At 42.4% G+C, this 16455-nt stretch overlaps 1 protein-coding gene across 8 annotated transcripts in view; it reads left to right on the top strand.

Moving 5' to 3' along the window:
• Window positions 1–16455, top strand: part of LOC134540050 (very low-density lipoprotein receptor) — a 494291-nt gene that overhangs the window by 462530 nt on the left and 15306 nt on the right. For all 8 annotated transcript variants that reach the window (XM_063382497.1, XM_063382495.1, XM_063382496.1 and 5 more), the window contains 3 exons: window positions 1144–1498; window positions 5546–5744; window positions 11898–12113. In XM_063382497.1, coding sequence (XP_063238567.1) covers window positions 1144–1498; window positions 5546–5744; window positions 11898–12113 — 770 coding nt within the window. The remainder of the gene's footprint in view (window positions 1–1143; window positions 1499–5545; window positions 5745–11897; window positions 12114–16455) is intronic.

A 16455-nucleotide genomic window follows, 5' to 3' on the forward strand; every position in this document is an offset into this window, starting at 1 on the left:
TTTATTTATTTATTTATTTATTTATTTATTTATTTATTTATTTATTTATTTATTTATTTATTGTTTGCATGTGCTGGGATTTAAACACAGACAAGCACCTTAATGGTAACGGTGGCAGGTTCCTACTTCACAACACTCTGAGAATAGCAGACACACCTGTGGTCTGTGTATGCAAACAAAACTATTTATGGATAACTGTTTAAATAACAAACTACATACATATATAATTGATTATAAAACATTTTAGATAGGCCTGTTTCTGGCTTCGAAAAGGGAGAGGGGGTATAATGGTACAGAATACCCTGCAGACAAGCAGGATTCTTGTGGTCCTACCTGTTAGACTTTAAAAAAATATGATGCTTTAAAACAGTTTTCAAGGCAATGCTATCTTTAACTCAGAAGTGCTGTTTTTATAAATAGAAATTCTTGAATAAAAAGTCACATGAATGGTATATCCCTACGCCACCATGCGTTATGATTATGTTCTGGTACATGGTTAAAATAGAGAGCTACTGTTTTGTTCTGCTTACTCGGTGGGTGCGGATTGAGCCACACTTTGTTCTTTCTAAGCTGGTTAACGAGTGTGCCGCTCCTCCCGACTTCGCCTGGTCTTGCGCCCTTTGGAGCTGGATGACCTACCGTCACGGGAGACCTAAGATGCACATAAAGTTCTGCCAATCCCGATTACACCTGAACAATTCACCTTCGGCAAACTTCGAGATTTTTTTTTATTTTTGCGCAGGAAAAATGAATTCAAATATTAAAAGTGGTCGGTTAGGTTAGCTACATTAAAACACTTTAAAACACTACGGACAGTTAGTTAGGTTAGTATAGTTACATTAAAATAAACAGAGAAATATAAAAATATATAAATAAACCCGAGGTTGGCCGAAGGTGAATTGTTCGGGTGTAATCGGGAAGGGCAGAACTTTATGTGCATCTTAGGCTTCCCTACAATCACTCTACAGTTGTACATAGCTTGTGGGTGATTGGGAGGGGATACAACCACCCAAGAATATGTGTAATGCACTCTATTTGATGATTCCATGGTTCATTGCCGTGGTGAGACGTGGGAGGTTGAGCTGCACGGCTAGGTCGAGAGGTCGAGGAGGCAGGTGGGAGAGCAGTCTGCGCTGCCCGCAGGTGGATGTACTGGACGGACTGGGGCACGGAGCCGCGCATAGAGCGCGCCGGCATGGACGGATCGCACCGCCAGACCATCGTCTCGTACGAGGTGAAGTGGCCCAACGGCCTCGCGCTGGACCTGGTGGGCGGGCGCGTCTACTGGGTGGACGCCAAGCTCAACACCATCTCGTCGTGCAACTATGACGGCTCGGGCCGCCGCGTGGTGCTCTACTCTCCGGACGTGCTGCAGCACCCCTTCTCCATCACCACCTTCGAGGACTGGGTGTACTGGACCGACTGGGACAAGCAGGCCATCTTCCGCGCCAACAAGTTCAACGGCAAGGACGTGGCGCCTGTCACCTCCACCAACTCGGTGAGCCCACACAGCCGGCCACACAGTTCCGTACTACCACGTGAAGCTAGGTCTTCCAGGATCCCTTAGCTCCGTCTCGTGTCGCTGGCTTTGCCGAGGCACTGGCCGGCCACACAGTTCCGTACTACCACGTGAAGCTAGGTCTTCCAGGATCCCTTAGCTCCGTCTCGTGTCGCTGGCTTTGCCGAGGCACTGGCCGGCCACACAGTTCCGTACTACCACGTGAAGCTAGGTCTTCCAGGATCCCTTAGCTCCGTCTCGCGGCGCTGGCTTTGCCGAGGCACTGGCCGGCCACACAGTTCCGTACTACCACGTGAAGCTAGGTCTTCCAGGATTCCCTTAGCTCCGTCTCGTGGCGCTGGCTTTGCCGAGGCACTGGCCGGCCACACAGTTCCGTATTACCACGTGAAGCTAGGTCTTCCAGAATCCCTTAGCTCCGTCTCGCGGCGCTGGCTTTGCCGAGGCACTGGCCGGCCACACAGTTCCGTACTACCACGTGAAGCTAGGTCTTCCAGGATCCCTTAGCTCCGTCTCGTGTCGCTGGCTTTGCCGAGGCACTGGCCGGCCACACAGTTCCGTACTACCACGTGAAGCTAGGTCTTCCAGGATTCACTTAGCTCCGTCTCGTGTCGCTGGCTTTGCCGAGGCACTGGCCGGCCACACAGTTCCGTATTACCACGTGAAGCTAGGTCTTCCAGGATCCCTTAGCTCCGTCTCGCGGCGCTGGCTTTGCCGAGGCACTGGCCGGCCACACAGTTCCGTACTACCACGTGAAGCTAGGTCTTCCAGGATTCCCTTAGCTCCGTCTCGTGGCGCTGGCTTTGCCGAGGCACTGGCCGGCCACACAGTTCCGTATTACCACGTGAAGCTAGGTCTCCCAGGATTCCCTTAGCTCCGTCTCGTGGTGCTGGCTTTGCCGAGGCACTGGCCGGCCACACAGTTCCGTACTACCACGTGAAGCTAGGTCTTCCAGGATCCCTTAGCTCCGTCTCGTGGTGCTGGCTTTGCCGACGCACTGGCCGGCCACAGAGTTCCGTACTACCACGTGAAGCTAGGTCTTCCAGGATTCCCTTAGCTCCGTCTCGTGGCGCTGGCTTTGCCGAGGCACTGGCCGGCCACACAGTTCCGTATTACCACGTGAAGCTAGGTCTTCCAGGATCCCTTAGCTCCGTCTCGCGGCGCTGGCTTTGCCGAGGCACTGGCCGGCCACACAGTTCCGTATTACCACGTGAAGCTAGGTCTCCCAGGATTCCCTTAGCTCCGTCTCGTGGCGCTGGCTTTGCCGAGGCACTGGCCGGCCACACAGTTCCGTATTACCACGTGAAGCTAGGTCTCCCAGGATTCCCTTAGCTCCGTCTCGTGGTGCTGGCTTTGCCGAGGCACTGGCCGGCCACACAGTTCCGTATTACCACGTGAAGCTAGGTCTCCCAGGATTCCCTTAGCTCCGTCTCGTGGTGCTGGCTTTGCCGAGGCACTGGCCGGCCACACAGTTCCGTACTACCACGTGAAGCTAGGTCTCCCAGGATTCCCTTAGCTCCGTCTCGTGGCGCTGGCTTTGCCGAGGCACTGGCTGGCCACACAGTTCCGTACTACCACGTGAAGCTAGGTCTTCCAGGATCCCTTAGCTCCGTCTCGTGGTGCTGGCTTTGCCGAGGCACTGGCCGGCCACACAGTTCCGTATTACCACGTGAAGCTAGGTCTCCCAGGATTCCCTTAGCTCCGTCTCGTGGTGCTGGCTTTGCCGAGGCACTGGCCGGCCACACAGTTCCGTACTACCACGTGAAGCTAGGTCTTCCAGGATTCCCTAGCTCCGTGAGGTGCTGTGCCAGTGGAAAAACAATGCAAATCATCATACCATAACTTAATGTAGGCTTTTGGACATAAGCCATTGCTATGCTCGTGTTTGTCTGCAGAAGAAAACTACAAAAAACACAAATGACAAAAACAAAAATTAAGCAAAAAATTGCTGTTGTCAGGATATGAACAACACACAATACTCCAAAACAGGAATATGGTCAACAAACAAAGAAAAACAAAGATAAATGGACTCACAAAACGAAGAAAAAAAAACCACAAATGATGACAGCACAAAAATACCGAACCCAAAAAATTCAGCACAACAGTTGAAACGAGACAAAAAAACGAAAAGACGTAACAAACAACAGTTTTCTAAAACAGAAACAAGCGACGTTTCGGGAACTGCTATCTGCTCCCTTCCTCGGGCAGAGATGCACATGGTACGAAAACTCAGGTGCGACTCTACAGACAAACATGAGCATAGCAATGGCGTATGTCCTAAAGCCTACATCAAGTCATGCACTCCCATTGCATAAATCTTTCAAAAATAACAACATACCATAGTTTCTCGCCTGATACATGGTCTACACGTGTGGAATGGGTCCGACAGATGTTGCCTGTCCTGACAGGGACACGGACTTGTATTGCTAGTATATTTAAATTATTCGCAGCATTTCAGACTTGGTAGTGTGAGACTAGTTAATACTAAATGATGTGTGCACAGCACTTTTAGAATCGAGTATTAAATATTAAAAAAATATTTAAAAAGTGCACTTGATTTTTTGGTATTTTCAAACATTTGAAAGATTTTTACATAGTTTTTTATATATGATAAAAAATTCAATTATTGTCCCAAACCATTTTATTGGGCAAGAGGATTGAGATATGCACGCAATTAAAGTGCTAATGAAAGTACCGTGTACTTACGTCTTTATAGCATGTATGAAAAGTAGTGAAATTTTTATAACATTCTTGTTACGTAAGTTAACTCTTGTTCAATAAATAAACTTGGCTAGATCTCTGGACTCTCATTTCCAGTGTTATTTAATCATTTTAAAATGCTATGTGTATCGATCTTAAAACAATTTGTGTTTAAAATTTTGTAACAACATTCGTTGGCGGATGTGGCTCATTTGCAAGTTTCTGTACTCGACGTTCCAGGGAATTGTCGTTGTAAAATAATGGTCTGGCCATTCTGATTTTGGGTCTTCTTTCATTCTGTCATATGTTCATGGATGTACTCAGCTTCAAAACAAAAATAATAATTTGGGGGGAGAGAGAGAAAGCGACTGGTATTTTTGTGAATTGGACAGAAGGGACACATTTTTAGGAACTAACGTCTTTTATGGGGGAGAAGGGTCCATGTTCTTATAGCTTAATAAATATTAACAAAAGGAATCACAGTTATTAAAAATTATTTCGAACTTTAAATAAAGATGTTTAGACATTAATTTTCTCTTAATACAGCATCTTTCTCCTTTTTAATGTTATTCCCCTGATTGTAAATGGGGCAGCTGACTCCTTCTGTATACGGTACCTGATGGTTAGAGAACTGGAAAATTCGCGGGTTCAATGACCTCCAGGATAGACTCCAATATCCTCTACACACTCGGGCAAATGCCAACTGTTCATTGGCTGCCGACTTGCGAGTCATCTTGACTGGGTGGCCTGTGATTCGACACTTCTACGAGTGAGGGTCTCTAATTGGCCCTCAGTCCTCCAGATTGTAGTGAACCAATTGACAGAAGCAGCACTAAGGTATAATTACTTGAATTTTGGCATAACACGAAATGAACCCGCTAATTTTCCGGGTCTCTAGTTATGAGTAAGCTAGGCGTCACGCGTCGAGCTGTTCACCCTAGACGGTAGCGTGACTAGAAAAGATGTTTTCTGCTCCCAAAGATGCTAACTCCTCTTTTCTTGGAGCTGTGCTGAAGCTAGCTGTCCCTCTCACGAAACGGTGTTCCCCGTTCATCAGCCCAACAACACGTAGCGTCGTGTCAGACCATCCTGTTCCCAGGTTGGGCCAGTCACCGGTCGTAGGCCCCCTCCCCCCCCTGTATCTTCTGGTCCACGCAGGTCATAACCCACAGCCGCGCCAATGCCCGGGATGAAGGCCACAATAACATGAAATGAACCCGCGAATTTTTCGGGTCCTCTACTGACGGTACGACGCAGCGACAGGACGGCACAGCAGTAGCAGTGTGTGGAGGAGGGACTTGCAGGGCGGTGTGTGCTCTTGTCGCGCAGCTGCAGAACCCGATGGTGATCCACGTGTACCACCCGTACCGCCAGCCGGACGGCGAGAACCACTGCCAGGCGGTGAACGGCCACTGCTCGCACCTGTGCCTGCCAGCCCCGCGCCTCAGCCGGCACTCGCCCGCCATCTCGTGCGCCTGCCCCGACGGCCTGCGCCTGCTGGGCGACGGGCTCATGTGCGTCGAGGACCGTGAGTACCCCCCCCCCCCTGGCACCCCCCTGGCCCCTCCCCCTCTAGCTCCGCGAGGATCCCCCCGCAGGTACCCGCGGCAATTGAGATCAGTGCGAAGTTCACGACGTGGCCACAGCATCATTTCTTAAAAAGAAAAAAAATTGAGAACCTTTAAGGGGCCCGCCTCGTCAGGGGTGTGGGTGTGTGTGTGTGTGTGTGTGTGTGTGTGTGTGTGTGTGTGTGAGGTGGGATGATAAGCGCGACGCTCGCTGGTGCTTCTAGCGCGGTGTCTCCTCTGGACTGGCGCGCAGTCTTCTCGTCGTGCACAGGACAACTGTGAAATTCGAGCGGTGACCGTAATATTATGTGGCGGAGAAATGAAGATAAAGGTGTTGCGCAAGTCCCTTAAGTGCTTTCAAGAATCTGTACTGATTGTTTTATGCCTAAAAATTACACTGAAAAAACGTGTTTTAGCCATTTTAACGCTTATAAAAATATAGTTTAAAAACTTAATCCGAAGTTAAAAGTACCTTTCGGCCCTCGGCGAACTCTTAAATGCTATTCGTAAATAGGCCCCACTCGGATATCTTGAGTAGTTTTGAAATCGCGTTGTTTATTCCTGAAGCTCTGCGCACCGTGTGTGTGCCCAGGTGGGCGGTGCCCTTAAGCCGAAGCCACAAGGAAAGGTTCGTGATGTTCCCTATGTTCGCCTGCACCAGGTGGCACGACGGGATAGTCTAGTTCGCGACGTCGGAGGGACTCGTGCCTCGGGATTCTAGTGACGATTCCGACGATGGTAATACTCTCCTGGCTCTCAGCAGTATGTGAAAGTAAAAAATAAAGGGTTGTGTGAATTTAATTTGAAAACAAAAGAATTTGAAGAAAATCATTTGATGAAGCACTTGATAGTGAGGACGAGACCAAATTTATGGATTATTTCAGGATAAATTCAACCAAGTTTGATAGCATTCCTTTGGAATCAAATCCCAGGCATTGTCCTGAATATCCTGCCGTCTGTATTCGTCCATCGATTCGTTCCGTAAACAAGAATATTTCCGTAATCTTTCAGTTAACTTTTCTGTTGACTTAACTATTTAAAGTACATATCTAGGAGAAATTATACTTCATAAAAAGCTAATGATGAAATATAGCACGATTCTGTGCAAAAACAGATGGTTTTTTTTTATCTGTGCATGCGTGAAGTCAGACCATTTTTTTTTTAAGAAAAATAGCAGAGAACCAAACACCTGGCAATAACGCCAACATAGCGAACATAGCTTTGTATGGCCAGTGACACCTGAGATGCAGCTGGCTTTATTTTATTGTGTAGGGAACATCGCAAACATCGCGAACCTGTGTGGCCATACCTTAAGATCAGTGTAATTTTATATAAATACTTAGTACAGCAATAGCACTTATTCCAATGTTTTCACATGCAAAATTTCTTATAAACAAAAATTTCATAAGGAAATTTTTGCAGCAAGTTCAATTTGGTTACATTTCGACAGGGACACTAAAAAATTCAAATGTAAAGCTTCAAAGCCATTAACTACAAAGACTTTTTGTTTTTAAATGCCTCCCTCTAGTAATAAGCAATCAGGGTATTAAAAAGTTCTTTTTAACCTGCCAATTCCAGTTTGCTAAGTGGTGATTGTTAGTTTTTTTTTTTTTTTTTGGACGAACTGTTAATAATGAATCTGACACTCTTTAGTACTCGTTTGATCTCACACTTAACATAGTTCTCGTAAACAGGGCGGGACCAGGGAGCAAAGACTACATTATTACCAAGCTCATGACTACACTACAGAGATCAAGAATATTTTAATCTGATTAAGCCACATTCTGGGCCTAATAGGGGCTCAGTAAGGGGTTGTTGCATAAGTGATCAGTTCATTTGCCTACAAGAAGTGACCACTCTTTAAATTTCTGGCTGGGACCAATCAGTCTTTTTAGGTAAAAATAAAAATGTAACTGATGTAGCTGATGTTGAAGAGGTGGAAGTTTGCTTTTTCTCATAGTTCACACTTTCCACGCACAAATACTTCTTTGCTGTGCCATTCTAATCTTCTGTCCTTATAAAGTGTCACCATTAACTTTGATGTTGAAGACATAAAAGTCCCAAACCACCACCATCAACAGTTCAGCATTCACTGTATTATTTCTTGGCACATTAATAGTGTTTTGAATAATAACGTTGAGCTTTAGCCCTTAGTCACCGCCAAAGTCTCGTTCCTTGAATTCAATCCCAGCTGCGAGAAAAACTGTAATTTAGCCGGCTGTTTTCCGCAAGGTGTGGCATGCTTTCAAACTGAGAATTGTAGTCTTTACTACCCTTGGCATTACGTGCGATTATTAAACAAAACCCTGAGACGTTATCTCTCCTTCCCAGTCATTCATTAGCTGTCGCTGTGCACGTGGTTAGTCCATATAAATCACTATAATCTGTCTTTATAAGCAAAATTAATATCTGGTACTGTTAAAAGAGTTGAGGATGATGGTGGTAATTGTTTTACCTCTCTCATCCATTCAATGTACGTAATTAGTTTTTTTTTTAAATTTGAAACTTGTTATTGTTAATCCATAGCCGTTTCTATACCTCAATGCTAAATCCGAGCAGTTAAGCTCCCCTACACTTTTACTTCAATAACTTACGGGAAAGAAACAATTCATTGCACACACTTTCTACATGTCTTGTATGCGCTGAATAGTTCTAGTGGAGCAAATCTCTCGCCTGGCTCAGTTGTTCATGAGGGAGTGTTAATGCCACAACAGTGTAGCTTCTGTCTACCCACTGGTAGTGTCTGTAACTTCTTTTTTTCCATTCAATATTAAGTATGCAAAACATGAGATACTTCTGCTGCATAAAACCTACCTTGCAGCATACGGCGAAACACTAGAATGAATGCAACTTCACACTTGTTTGGTTTCTTGCACTGCTCGTTCATTCACGCAAGCGAGCATGCCTTCTCACGGAATGTATTTGTGGGTCTGTTCGAAGGTTTTGCCACTCATATCCATGGCGCTCGACTCTGTGAGTAACACGTTCGGTAGCCGTGTGTTGTGTGGAATGTTTCTGCATTATTCTTTTCTGCATGCGGTGTGTTGCATGTTGAATGTCCTTTTCAAATAGAAGATTGTAAAGTGCCTGCTAGATACTTGGTCCCGTGCACTAGTACCATATTTACAGCAGCGTAGTCTTATCATGGTATGGCTATAATTTGGTTTGCTGATGTAAACGTACTAGTGTGTAGATGCTCACTTTGATCAAAACTAACTATTGTACCAACACCTAATTATGTTTCCTGAACCATAAATAGTTCATATAATAAAATTGTGTGTTCAACCATACACGGATAGTTTTTCCTTACAACTGACCTTGCAAAGAAAAACACAAAGCAAACATTTCTTTAAAACTAAATAAATTTGACACTATCAAATAAGAGTAAGTTAGTTTCTACTAAGCAGATTTGCGGAACCTTAAGTTAAAAGAATGTAAATGTACTACATTCTAACACCAACATTGGGTGCTACAGCCGTGCAGACTGAGTTTGTAGACTCTGAACAACAGCGATTCCAGGAATTTTGTATAGGGGGACTATAATGTAATTTTATGGTAATATTACTTGGATAATAGATACATACATACAATATAAATATTAACATAAGCTATTAATAAACAAACATTTATGTTACACACATAGTTGCCGTCGTCCGGGGTCTCGGGCTCGAGTCCCGGTGCGGTTCCTAGCGGGAGTGGCTGTTGCGAATGTAATGAGTCCGGGTGGGCGCCAGACTAGTTCTGGTGCTAGTCGGTAGTTGGGTCGTGGGGTCGATTGCCCTGCGTGGCCCACTAGGACCGTCGGCGGTGTTGCGGGGATTTGAGAGATTCCCTACTCGGCGGTGGTTGGGAATAGCAGGTTTAAAGAAGCGTACGCTGGAGTGAGTTAATAAATGACGTGCGTCATTTATTCAGTCGACAGTGGCTCTGGTGTAACGTTGTCGGCTACACGCCACGTCGTACAATAGGTGACGTTACAAGATACAAATTACACAATTACACTCAACTGAGTCTGAGAGTTACTGAATTACCGTAGCACAAGTTTACAAAAGGAATGTTACACGAGGTTGCGTTATATGAGTTCACGAATGTTACGTGGAGAGGTGCGTCGCACAAGTTTACAAAAGAAATGTTACACGAGGTGCGTTGCACAAGTTTACAAAAGAAATGTTACACGAGGTTGCGTTGCACAAGTTTACAAAAGAAATGTTACACGAGGTTGCGTTGCACAAGTTTACAAAAGAATGTTACAGCGTCAGTAGTTATTCCGTATTATTGTGTCCCTAGGCGTTTCTGAGCCTGACTGCTCAACGAGGGGTGAGGGTGATTGGAGGCGGCCAATCCTGTAAATCTGCGTATTGAGGCGGTGCTCGCGTCCACGGCAGTGGAGCGCGGACCGCAGCTAAATTTGCTCAAGAGTTCCCTTACGGGGAGTGTCAGCGCCGGAGCGACTGAGATTTAACAAAAGTTCTGTCCTCGGGAGTCGGCCCGTACCGGATAATGCACCTACCCCGCGGACCAAGTGTGGTGGTGGGGGGGGGGGGGGGGGGGGGGGGGGTGATATTTATGCGGCCGGATTAGGTCCTGGACCGAAAAGCTGGACCGGGTACACACGGAGAGATTATTAAAAAGGTTTTGAAGAATGACTATAGTTACCAGAAGTGAACTCGGTGTGGACAAAGGATGATTTCTCTCCGTGGGACGTGCGTCCGCCCCGGTCCACGAGTCGCGCTGTACTGGCGTCATGTCATGGCGTCCGGCCGAGGCTCGGTGGCCCTCGCGCCAGGGTTGACCTCATTACGTTAATTTCTGATCTGATAAGTTAATAAGAGAATTTAATGATGTTAAATTCTTATATAAATTATAAAGGCTGAATTAAGGTCATTTGTCCCTTCTATGAATTGAAAGTTATTATATTTAAGAATTATTGTGTTTGAATTTTTACGTCACACCAGCGACTGTTCGTTTCTTGTCAGATTGCTCTGGTGTGGTTAATGACGCAACACAAGGTTTGAATAATTATGTCACAAGGTCTGATTGATTGATTCAGGCAGAAGGCCGCCAGGGGAACACTCACACGCGTATTTATGTAGTTACACACGTGAGTGCCCGGGCACTCCTACGTCGCACTTCTGTCAACCGACTTTAAATTACTACGTAATATAGTTTAATAATTAGTGTTTGTTTTTATACGTGGTTGATTGAAGTGACGGTCTGTTTATTTGGGGGAGGCCGGGTTCTACCTTAGTTGTTGGTGGCTCGCCTGACTCGGGTGGGCCATGGCTAGGGGCGCATTCCGTTAGCGGGGTTGCATACTGGCGGTTGCAGGTCGGGCTTTAGGGTGGCCTTCGGTCGGACGACGTCATAGTAATAAATGTGTCATTTTCACAAGGTGTGTCATTTTCACTGTTAAGATAGGTAACTAATTTAGTTTATGTAACATTAAGCAATGATATGAGAGTTTTCTTATGCTTTACTAATCTAAATGAAGCAAGAGTCTAAAACTTTGGTTTTAAGTTAACTGCAATTTTGGAAGAAAAAAAAATCGAAAAATATTTAATTTGCTATTTTTTACTAGCAACAATTTTTATAAATAAAGTTTTTGACATTTGTAAATCAGTAAAATTGTAAATTGTTAAAAGGTAACATAATTTTTATTGCAACTGGATTTTACTGTGGGTGAATATGTACATCTCAGTTCAAAACTCATGATGTTTACTTTCCTTTATAGGAGGACTAGAAACTTAAGTATTCGTAGAAGACTTCTAAGTAGTTTTACAGTAACATGTATTAAATTTTTAACCTTTATTGAGCATTTATATTTATTTAATTTTTATTTATTTTGTGTGTGTGTAGATTTTCTTAATGTTAGCAATGCATGTAATGTTAATTCTGAGCTGCAAAGCACATTAAATACTTTCTATACTACCTTTTTTTTATGTTTGTTTAATAGGTGGTAAAATACTTTAAAGGTATATTTTTATTGAACTTGAAAGCTATGCAATGGTTGTATTCTTGTACTGTTATTTTTGTATGTATTGAGCATGAACAACACTTTGCTTTTGCTTGCTGCTTTTGTCATGGTTGTTTCGATGTTCACTTATTTTTTTCAGCCACTGTGGTTTTAACCACTCCGACCACCAAATTATTCACCTCACCCACCATAACCACCCCAAGAACAACCACCACCACTACCACCACTCGGAGAGCGACGACAGTGTTCGTACCACACTCGACGCCACCTCCAAAACCAGAAACCACCGCGCGATCGTGGTCTAAACCGACGACTGGTGCCACCACCGTTAACGCTACTCACGTTCCGCCCACGTGTAAGTATCTGCCTCGCGCAGCTTCCATCGGAAGTTGTTAAGCCCATTTGCGAATTGCCTCGTCATCCTGGTGTGTTCAGATTTGAGGTGCCTCTTTGTCCCGAGTGATTAAAGGGTATGCTGAAGTTTTAATGGTTGAGCATTTGCAGACTTGCGCCATTTACTGGTGACGAGATGGAAAGGAAACAAATTAGAATGATCCGAAGTAAAGCCGACTTTTGTCAACGAAAAATTTTAATGTGCAATTATTTGAATTGGCTCAGTTGGTAAAGCGTAGGTATGGTCGGAGAAAAGTCACTGTTAACCTTAGATATGTGAACTGTCATTTAATATTCAATTACATAGATTTTTGGAATAAAGTGTGATATGATACGAACAATTTTTACCTTGTATAGAGTGCTGATAAAGGTACTCTAAAATACTTCTTAATTCTTGATGGTAGGTATCTTTATTCCAAAAAAATACAGTTTTTTTCATTTTAATGAACATTTGATAATCAGTATGGATAATAGATTGTCAGATTGATAAAACAAGACAGTCTGTAGCTGTGATAATAAATCTGTATTTTGATATTGGAACACCTCGAACTAAAAGAATTAGTTTTCTAACACTCGTCGAAGTGAAGAGCTTTTTGAGTGTCATTTATAAAACCCACGGGCCATCATCTTGTGCCCCGGCTATCGTGGCCTGCGTTTTGTGGCTCAGATCATGAATTTTTTTCGCCTGTCACTCAAAGTTTGTTGCGATTCGTCTGCAGTCCTTTTGCCTGGCACTTAAGTTGCAAGCTCTTAAATGTGTTTGTGCAAGTTTTTTTAGTAAGTGTTGCAATCCATCTTTCATATTTGGCATGCTTAGATGTTCTTTCTCAATTTCAAGTTGTCTAAAAGTTTCGTTGGGTATGCCTGTGGCTGTATTTGTATTCGTCTACTCTCTTGTGCATGGCCTAGAGAAATTTCTGTGACTTGATGCATGTTTGGGAATTTTTTATTTGCGAATCATTTACTATTTGGTATTTTGCACTTAATATATATTTGTTATTACTCTTGTGATAGGCAGTTGCAATATTCCATCATATGCCTAGCTACCTGAATGTTTCCCCACAAACTGTTTACAAAATTTGGTTTGAAGATTCTAGGAGTATTAATACTTCCCCCCCCCCCCCTTCTCTCTCTCTCTTCCTCTACTTTTATACAACATTTTTGCCCCAACTTCAGTAAACTCTATGGAAGGTAAATGCAGTTAAATTTTACACCCTGTGCAACTACGGAGAATTTACGTACTTCTCCAGAAAATTGTTTAAATTCCAGTTTGTTTGACTGCGCGGAAACTCATCTTCCTATTTTTTCTGTTTTTTGAATCGATGATTTTTCAATAGGTGAGTAAAAACATCCATGGATCTACATAATGTTAATCTTACAACTACCTCTTTATTTTTCTGTTTGAATTTTTAAAAATTAGAAATAAAGATAGTGAATTTATCTATTTTGAATTAAATTTTGGTACTGCGGAACAGATAAAAATCACGTGTTTATTAATGGCAAAAGTAGTATTTATTTTTATTATATACTTGTTTTCTTAAACCGTAAAGTTAAAACAGTCCAGAATATATTTTTATAAGGGCAGATGGTTTAAAGCAAATGATTTTATTAGTCGTTTTCACTACCTGGCACACATCAATTCTACTCTAGAAATTTGATTTAAAACTTTGAATTTGCCCTATGATAGTAAAGGAGTTAAAAGATAGTGTGTTTTTGTGGACACCACACAGAGATGCTACTATTAATTTCCTCTGCCTGGGAATTCGGGTTTAAAAAAAAGCAGGTTGTGGTAATGTGGTTGGTAATGTGGCTGTACACAAGGTAACTGGTAACCCCACAAGAGCCTCGTAGTTTCTAGACCCAGGCGACGAGATAACAGAGTAACCTGGTCGGTCTGAAGTCTGTTATCTGCGGGGCAAACAACGGGCTTGTTTGCGTCATGTGTCGTGCAAGCGGAACAGGGTGTTGGAAAGGAGGGGGAGGGGGGTTCTAGCGGTCGTACTTTATCTCGGGGTGGCACCGAGGTCGCCTGCAGTCTCATGCCTCCCGTGCTCCTGGCAGCTGACACTCTCGTCCTGGCAGAAACAAAAGCCTCTCGCGTACGACATGCTGATGTCGGTAGACAGCACGGCCGAGTGGCTCCCCGCTCGGAGCAATGCGACCTCCGAGTGGAGCTCGGATGCAAGCAACGTGACCGTCCTGCTGGCAAATTTTTCAGGTGCCGAGTTTTGATGTTTTTTCTGCAAATTTTTTTTAAGTCCCATTTCAACTGAAAGAAGAAAATTTATAAAGTCAAAGTTCTTGAGTATAAAATTTAAGTTTAGTGATGTTTTAAAGTGATAAAAAAGGTGTATTTATTAGTTTACATTGATCCAGTTGAATAACCCCACCTCTCGAATTAAAGCTCTGTTTAACTTGCCATGTTGTATTTTAAATTTTTTGTACTATCTATTTAAGGGCTCCTTTAAAAATTTTTACTCAAAACTTCAGTTTCATTTGTGGCTCTGTAAAAAATTTTTTTAACAGATTTTCTCTTAGTGTAAGATAATGGGTGTAAAGAGCAGTAAAAGTGATGATACTTTTAAAGCTTTGTGCAACTTTTTTAATTCGTGATATTGCACTACCTGAAGTTAATGTATGTTGATAATATTTGTGACACAGCAACAAATACAAGGGAGGTATACAGTTAAATTTTATAACCATTCATTAAATAAAAGTAAGGTGTGTGTGAAACCATTTGGATAACGCCTTGTTTGCGTGTTAACAGAGCCAAGAGCTGCGATAGAGCACTCTTGACTCTGTGTGCTGCTGTGTGTGCTACCTCGAAGGTCCAGAGAAGATGGAAATTAGTTTAGTAAAATTTGTGATGGGTAAAATACCAATTTTCTCTAATCTGAATCTCTAATTCTAATCCCAAATAGTACTTCTAATCCGAATCCAGGTGTCTCAAGGGTCCAGATTAAAATAATGTTTAAGAAATGAAAAATACAACTATGGTGATGACATTTAACCCTTTAAATGTTTTATTCATGAAATAAGTTCTTAGAATCAATAGATCCTGGGGAATGGTAACAGGATAAGTATAAAGAAAACAATTTATCTAGTAAACTTAGGTTATCAATACCTATTGAATTTTTAAAGTACTTTATTTTCTTTAATATTTTTCTTTGAATATTTTTTTCTTGAATAGCGAATCCATTTAGTACCTACTAAGGATGTGTTGGTGTTTGAGGATTTCACTGGTACATCCCTAGTGAGATTGGTTTTTATATAACACTTGTACGTATTGGGTAATTTTGTTTTCCTACTTTGCTAGTATATTGTCTTCTAGAAAATGTGGTTAATCATAATTCTTACGGAAGCCAACATGACATCTGTGGAGCTAGATTACTGAAGCAAAAACAAAACCATAATGGGGTCTGATATTTATTCCTCTCTGGCACCTCTTGCAGACTTTAAATCACTTTCTAAACTATCTCCGTAAATATTGTGAAGATTTAAGTTCGGAGGAAAAAGTTTTGTTTTAATTAATATAAATATAATTTAAATTTAAATATAAACTACTGTATGTTTTTAATTTTTTTAAAGTACATTTATTGATTTTGCAACTGTTATTTTCGTTGCTTAAACTTTGAAGTTTTTAGAGCACTTTATGCTCAACTCATAATTTATAGATAATGGAATGTTTCCTACACAGCCTGAGTACACACACTGTTTTATTTAAGTGGTAAAAAGTGGAAACTGTTGCAGATAAAAGTTGAATAATTAAAGTACATTAGTTAATAATTGTTAAAAAATTTCTGTTTATAATTCAACTGGCTATAAAGAAGCACTTATGCAGGGTTCATGCAGGCAGGAAATAACTGTTAAATATAAAAATCTTCGGGGTAATTTAGAAGGCGTGTTCAAAACCTGGAAACTTCTAGGGAAATTTAATTTATCTACGTTACCAAACAGAATTGGTAATTTTTATATTTGTACTATCTTAACATCTTAAGACTGAATATATTCTAATTATAAATTCATGTGCTGATAATAATACCTTATTAATATGAACCACATATATATAGAAACAATTGTATTAATTTCAAACTATTTAAAATAAAGTTGTTTGCCCGATCACAATATAGTATCCTTTCCAAGTTTGACCAAACAATAAGTCCCACTCGCCGTTGAATGCAGAGAAAATGCAGAGTTGCGGTACTGAGATTCAATACGCTCCACTGTGCCACATGCCTCTTGAACAGTTGATCACAATAAAAGGGTCAACTGTAAGACGCCTAACGACACGACTGGCTTACATG

This window comes from Bacillus rossius, chromosome 16, assembly GCF_032445375.1.
Source record: "Bacillus rossius redtenbacheri isolate Brsri chromosome 16, Brsri_v3, whole genome shotgun sequence".
NCBI lineage: Eukaryota > Metazoa > Arthropoda > Insecta > Phasmatodea > Bacillidae > Bacillus > Bacillus rossius.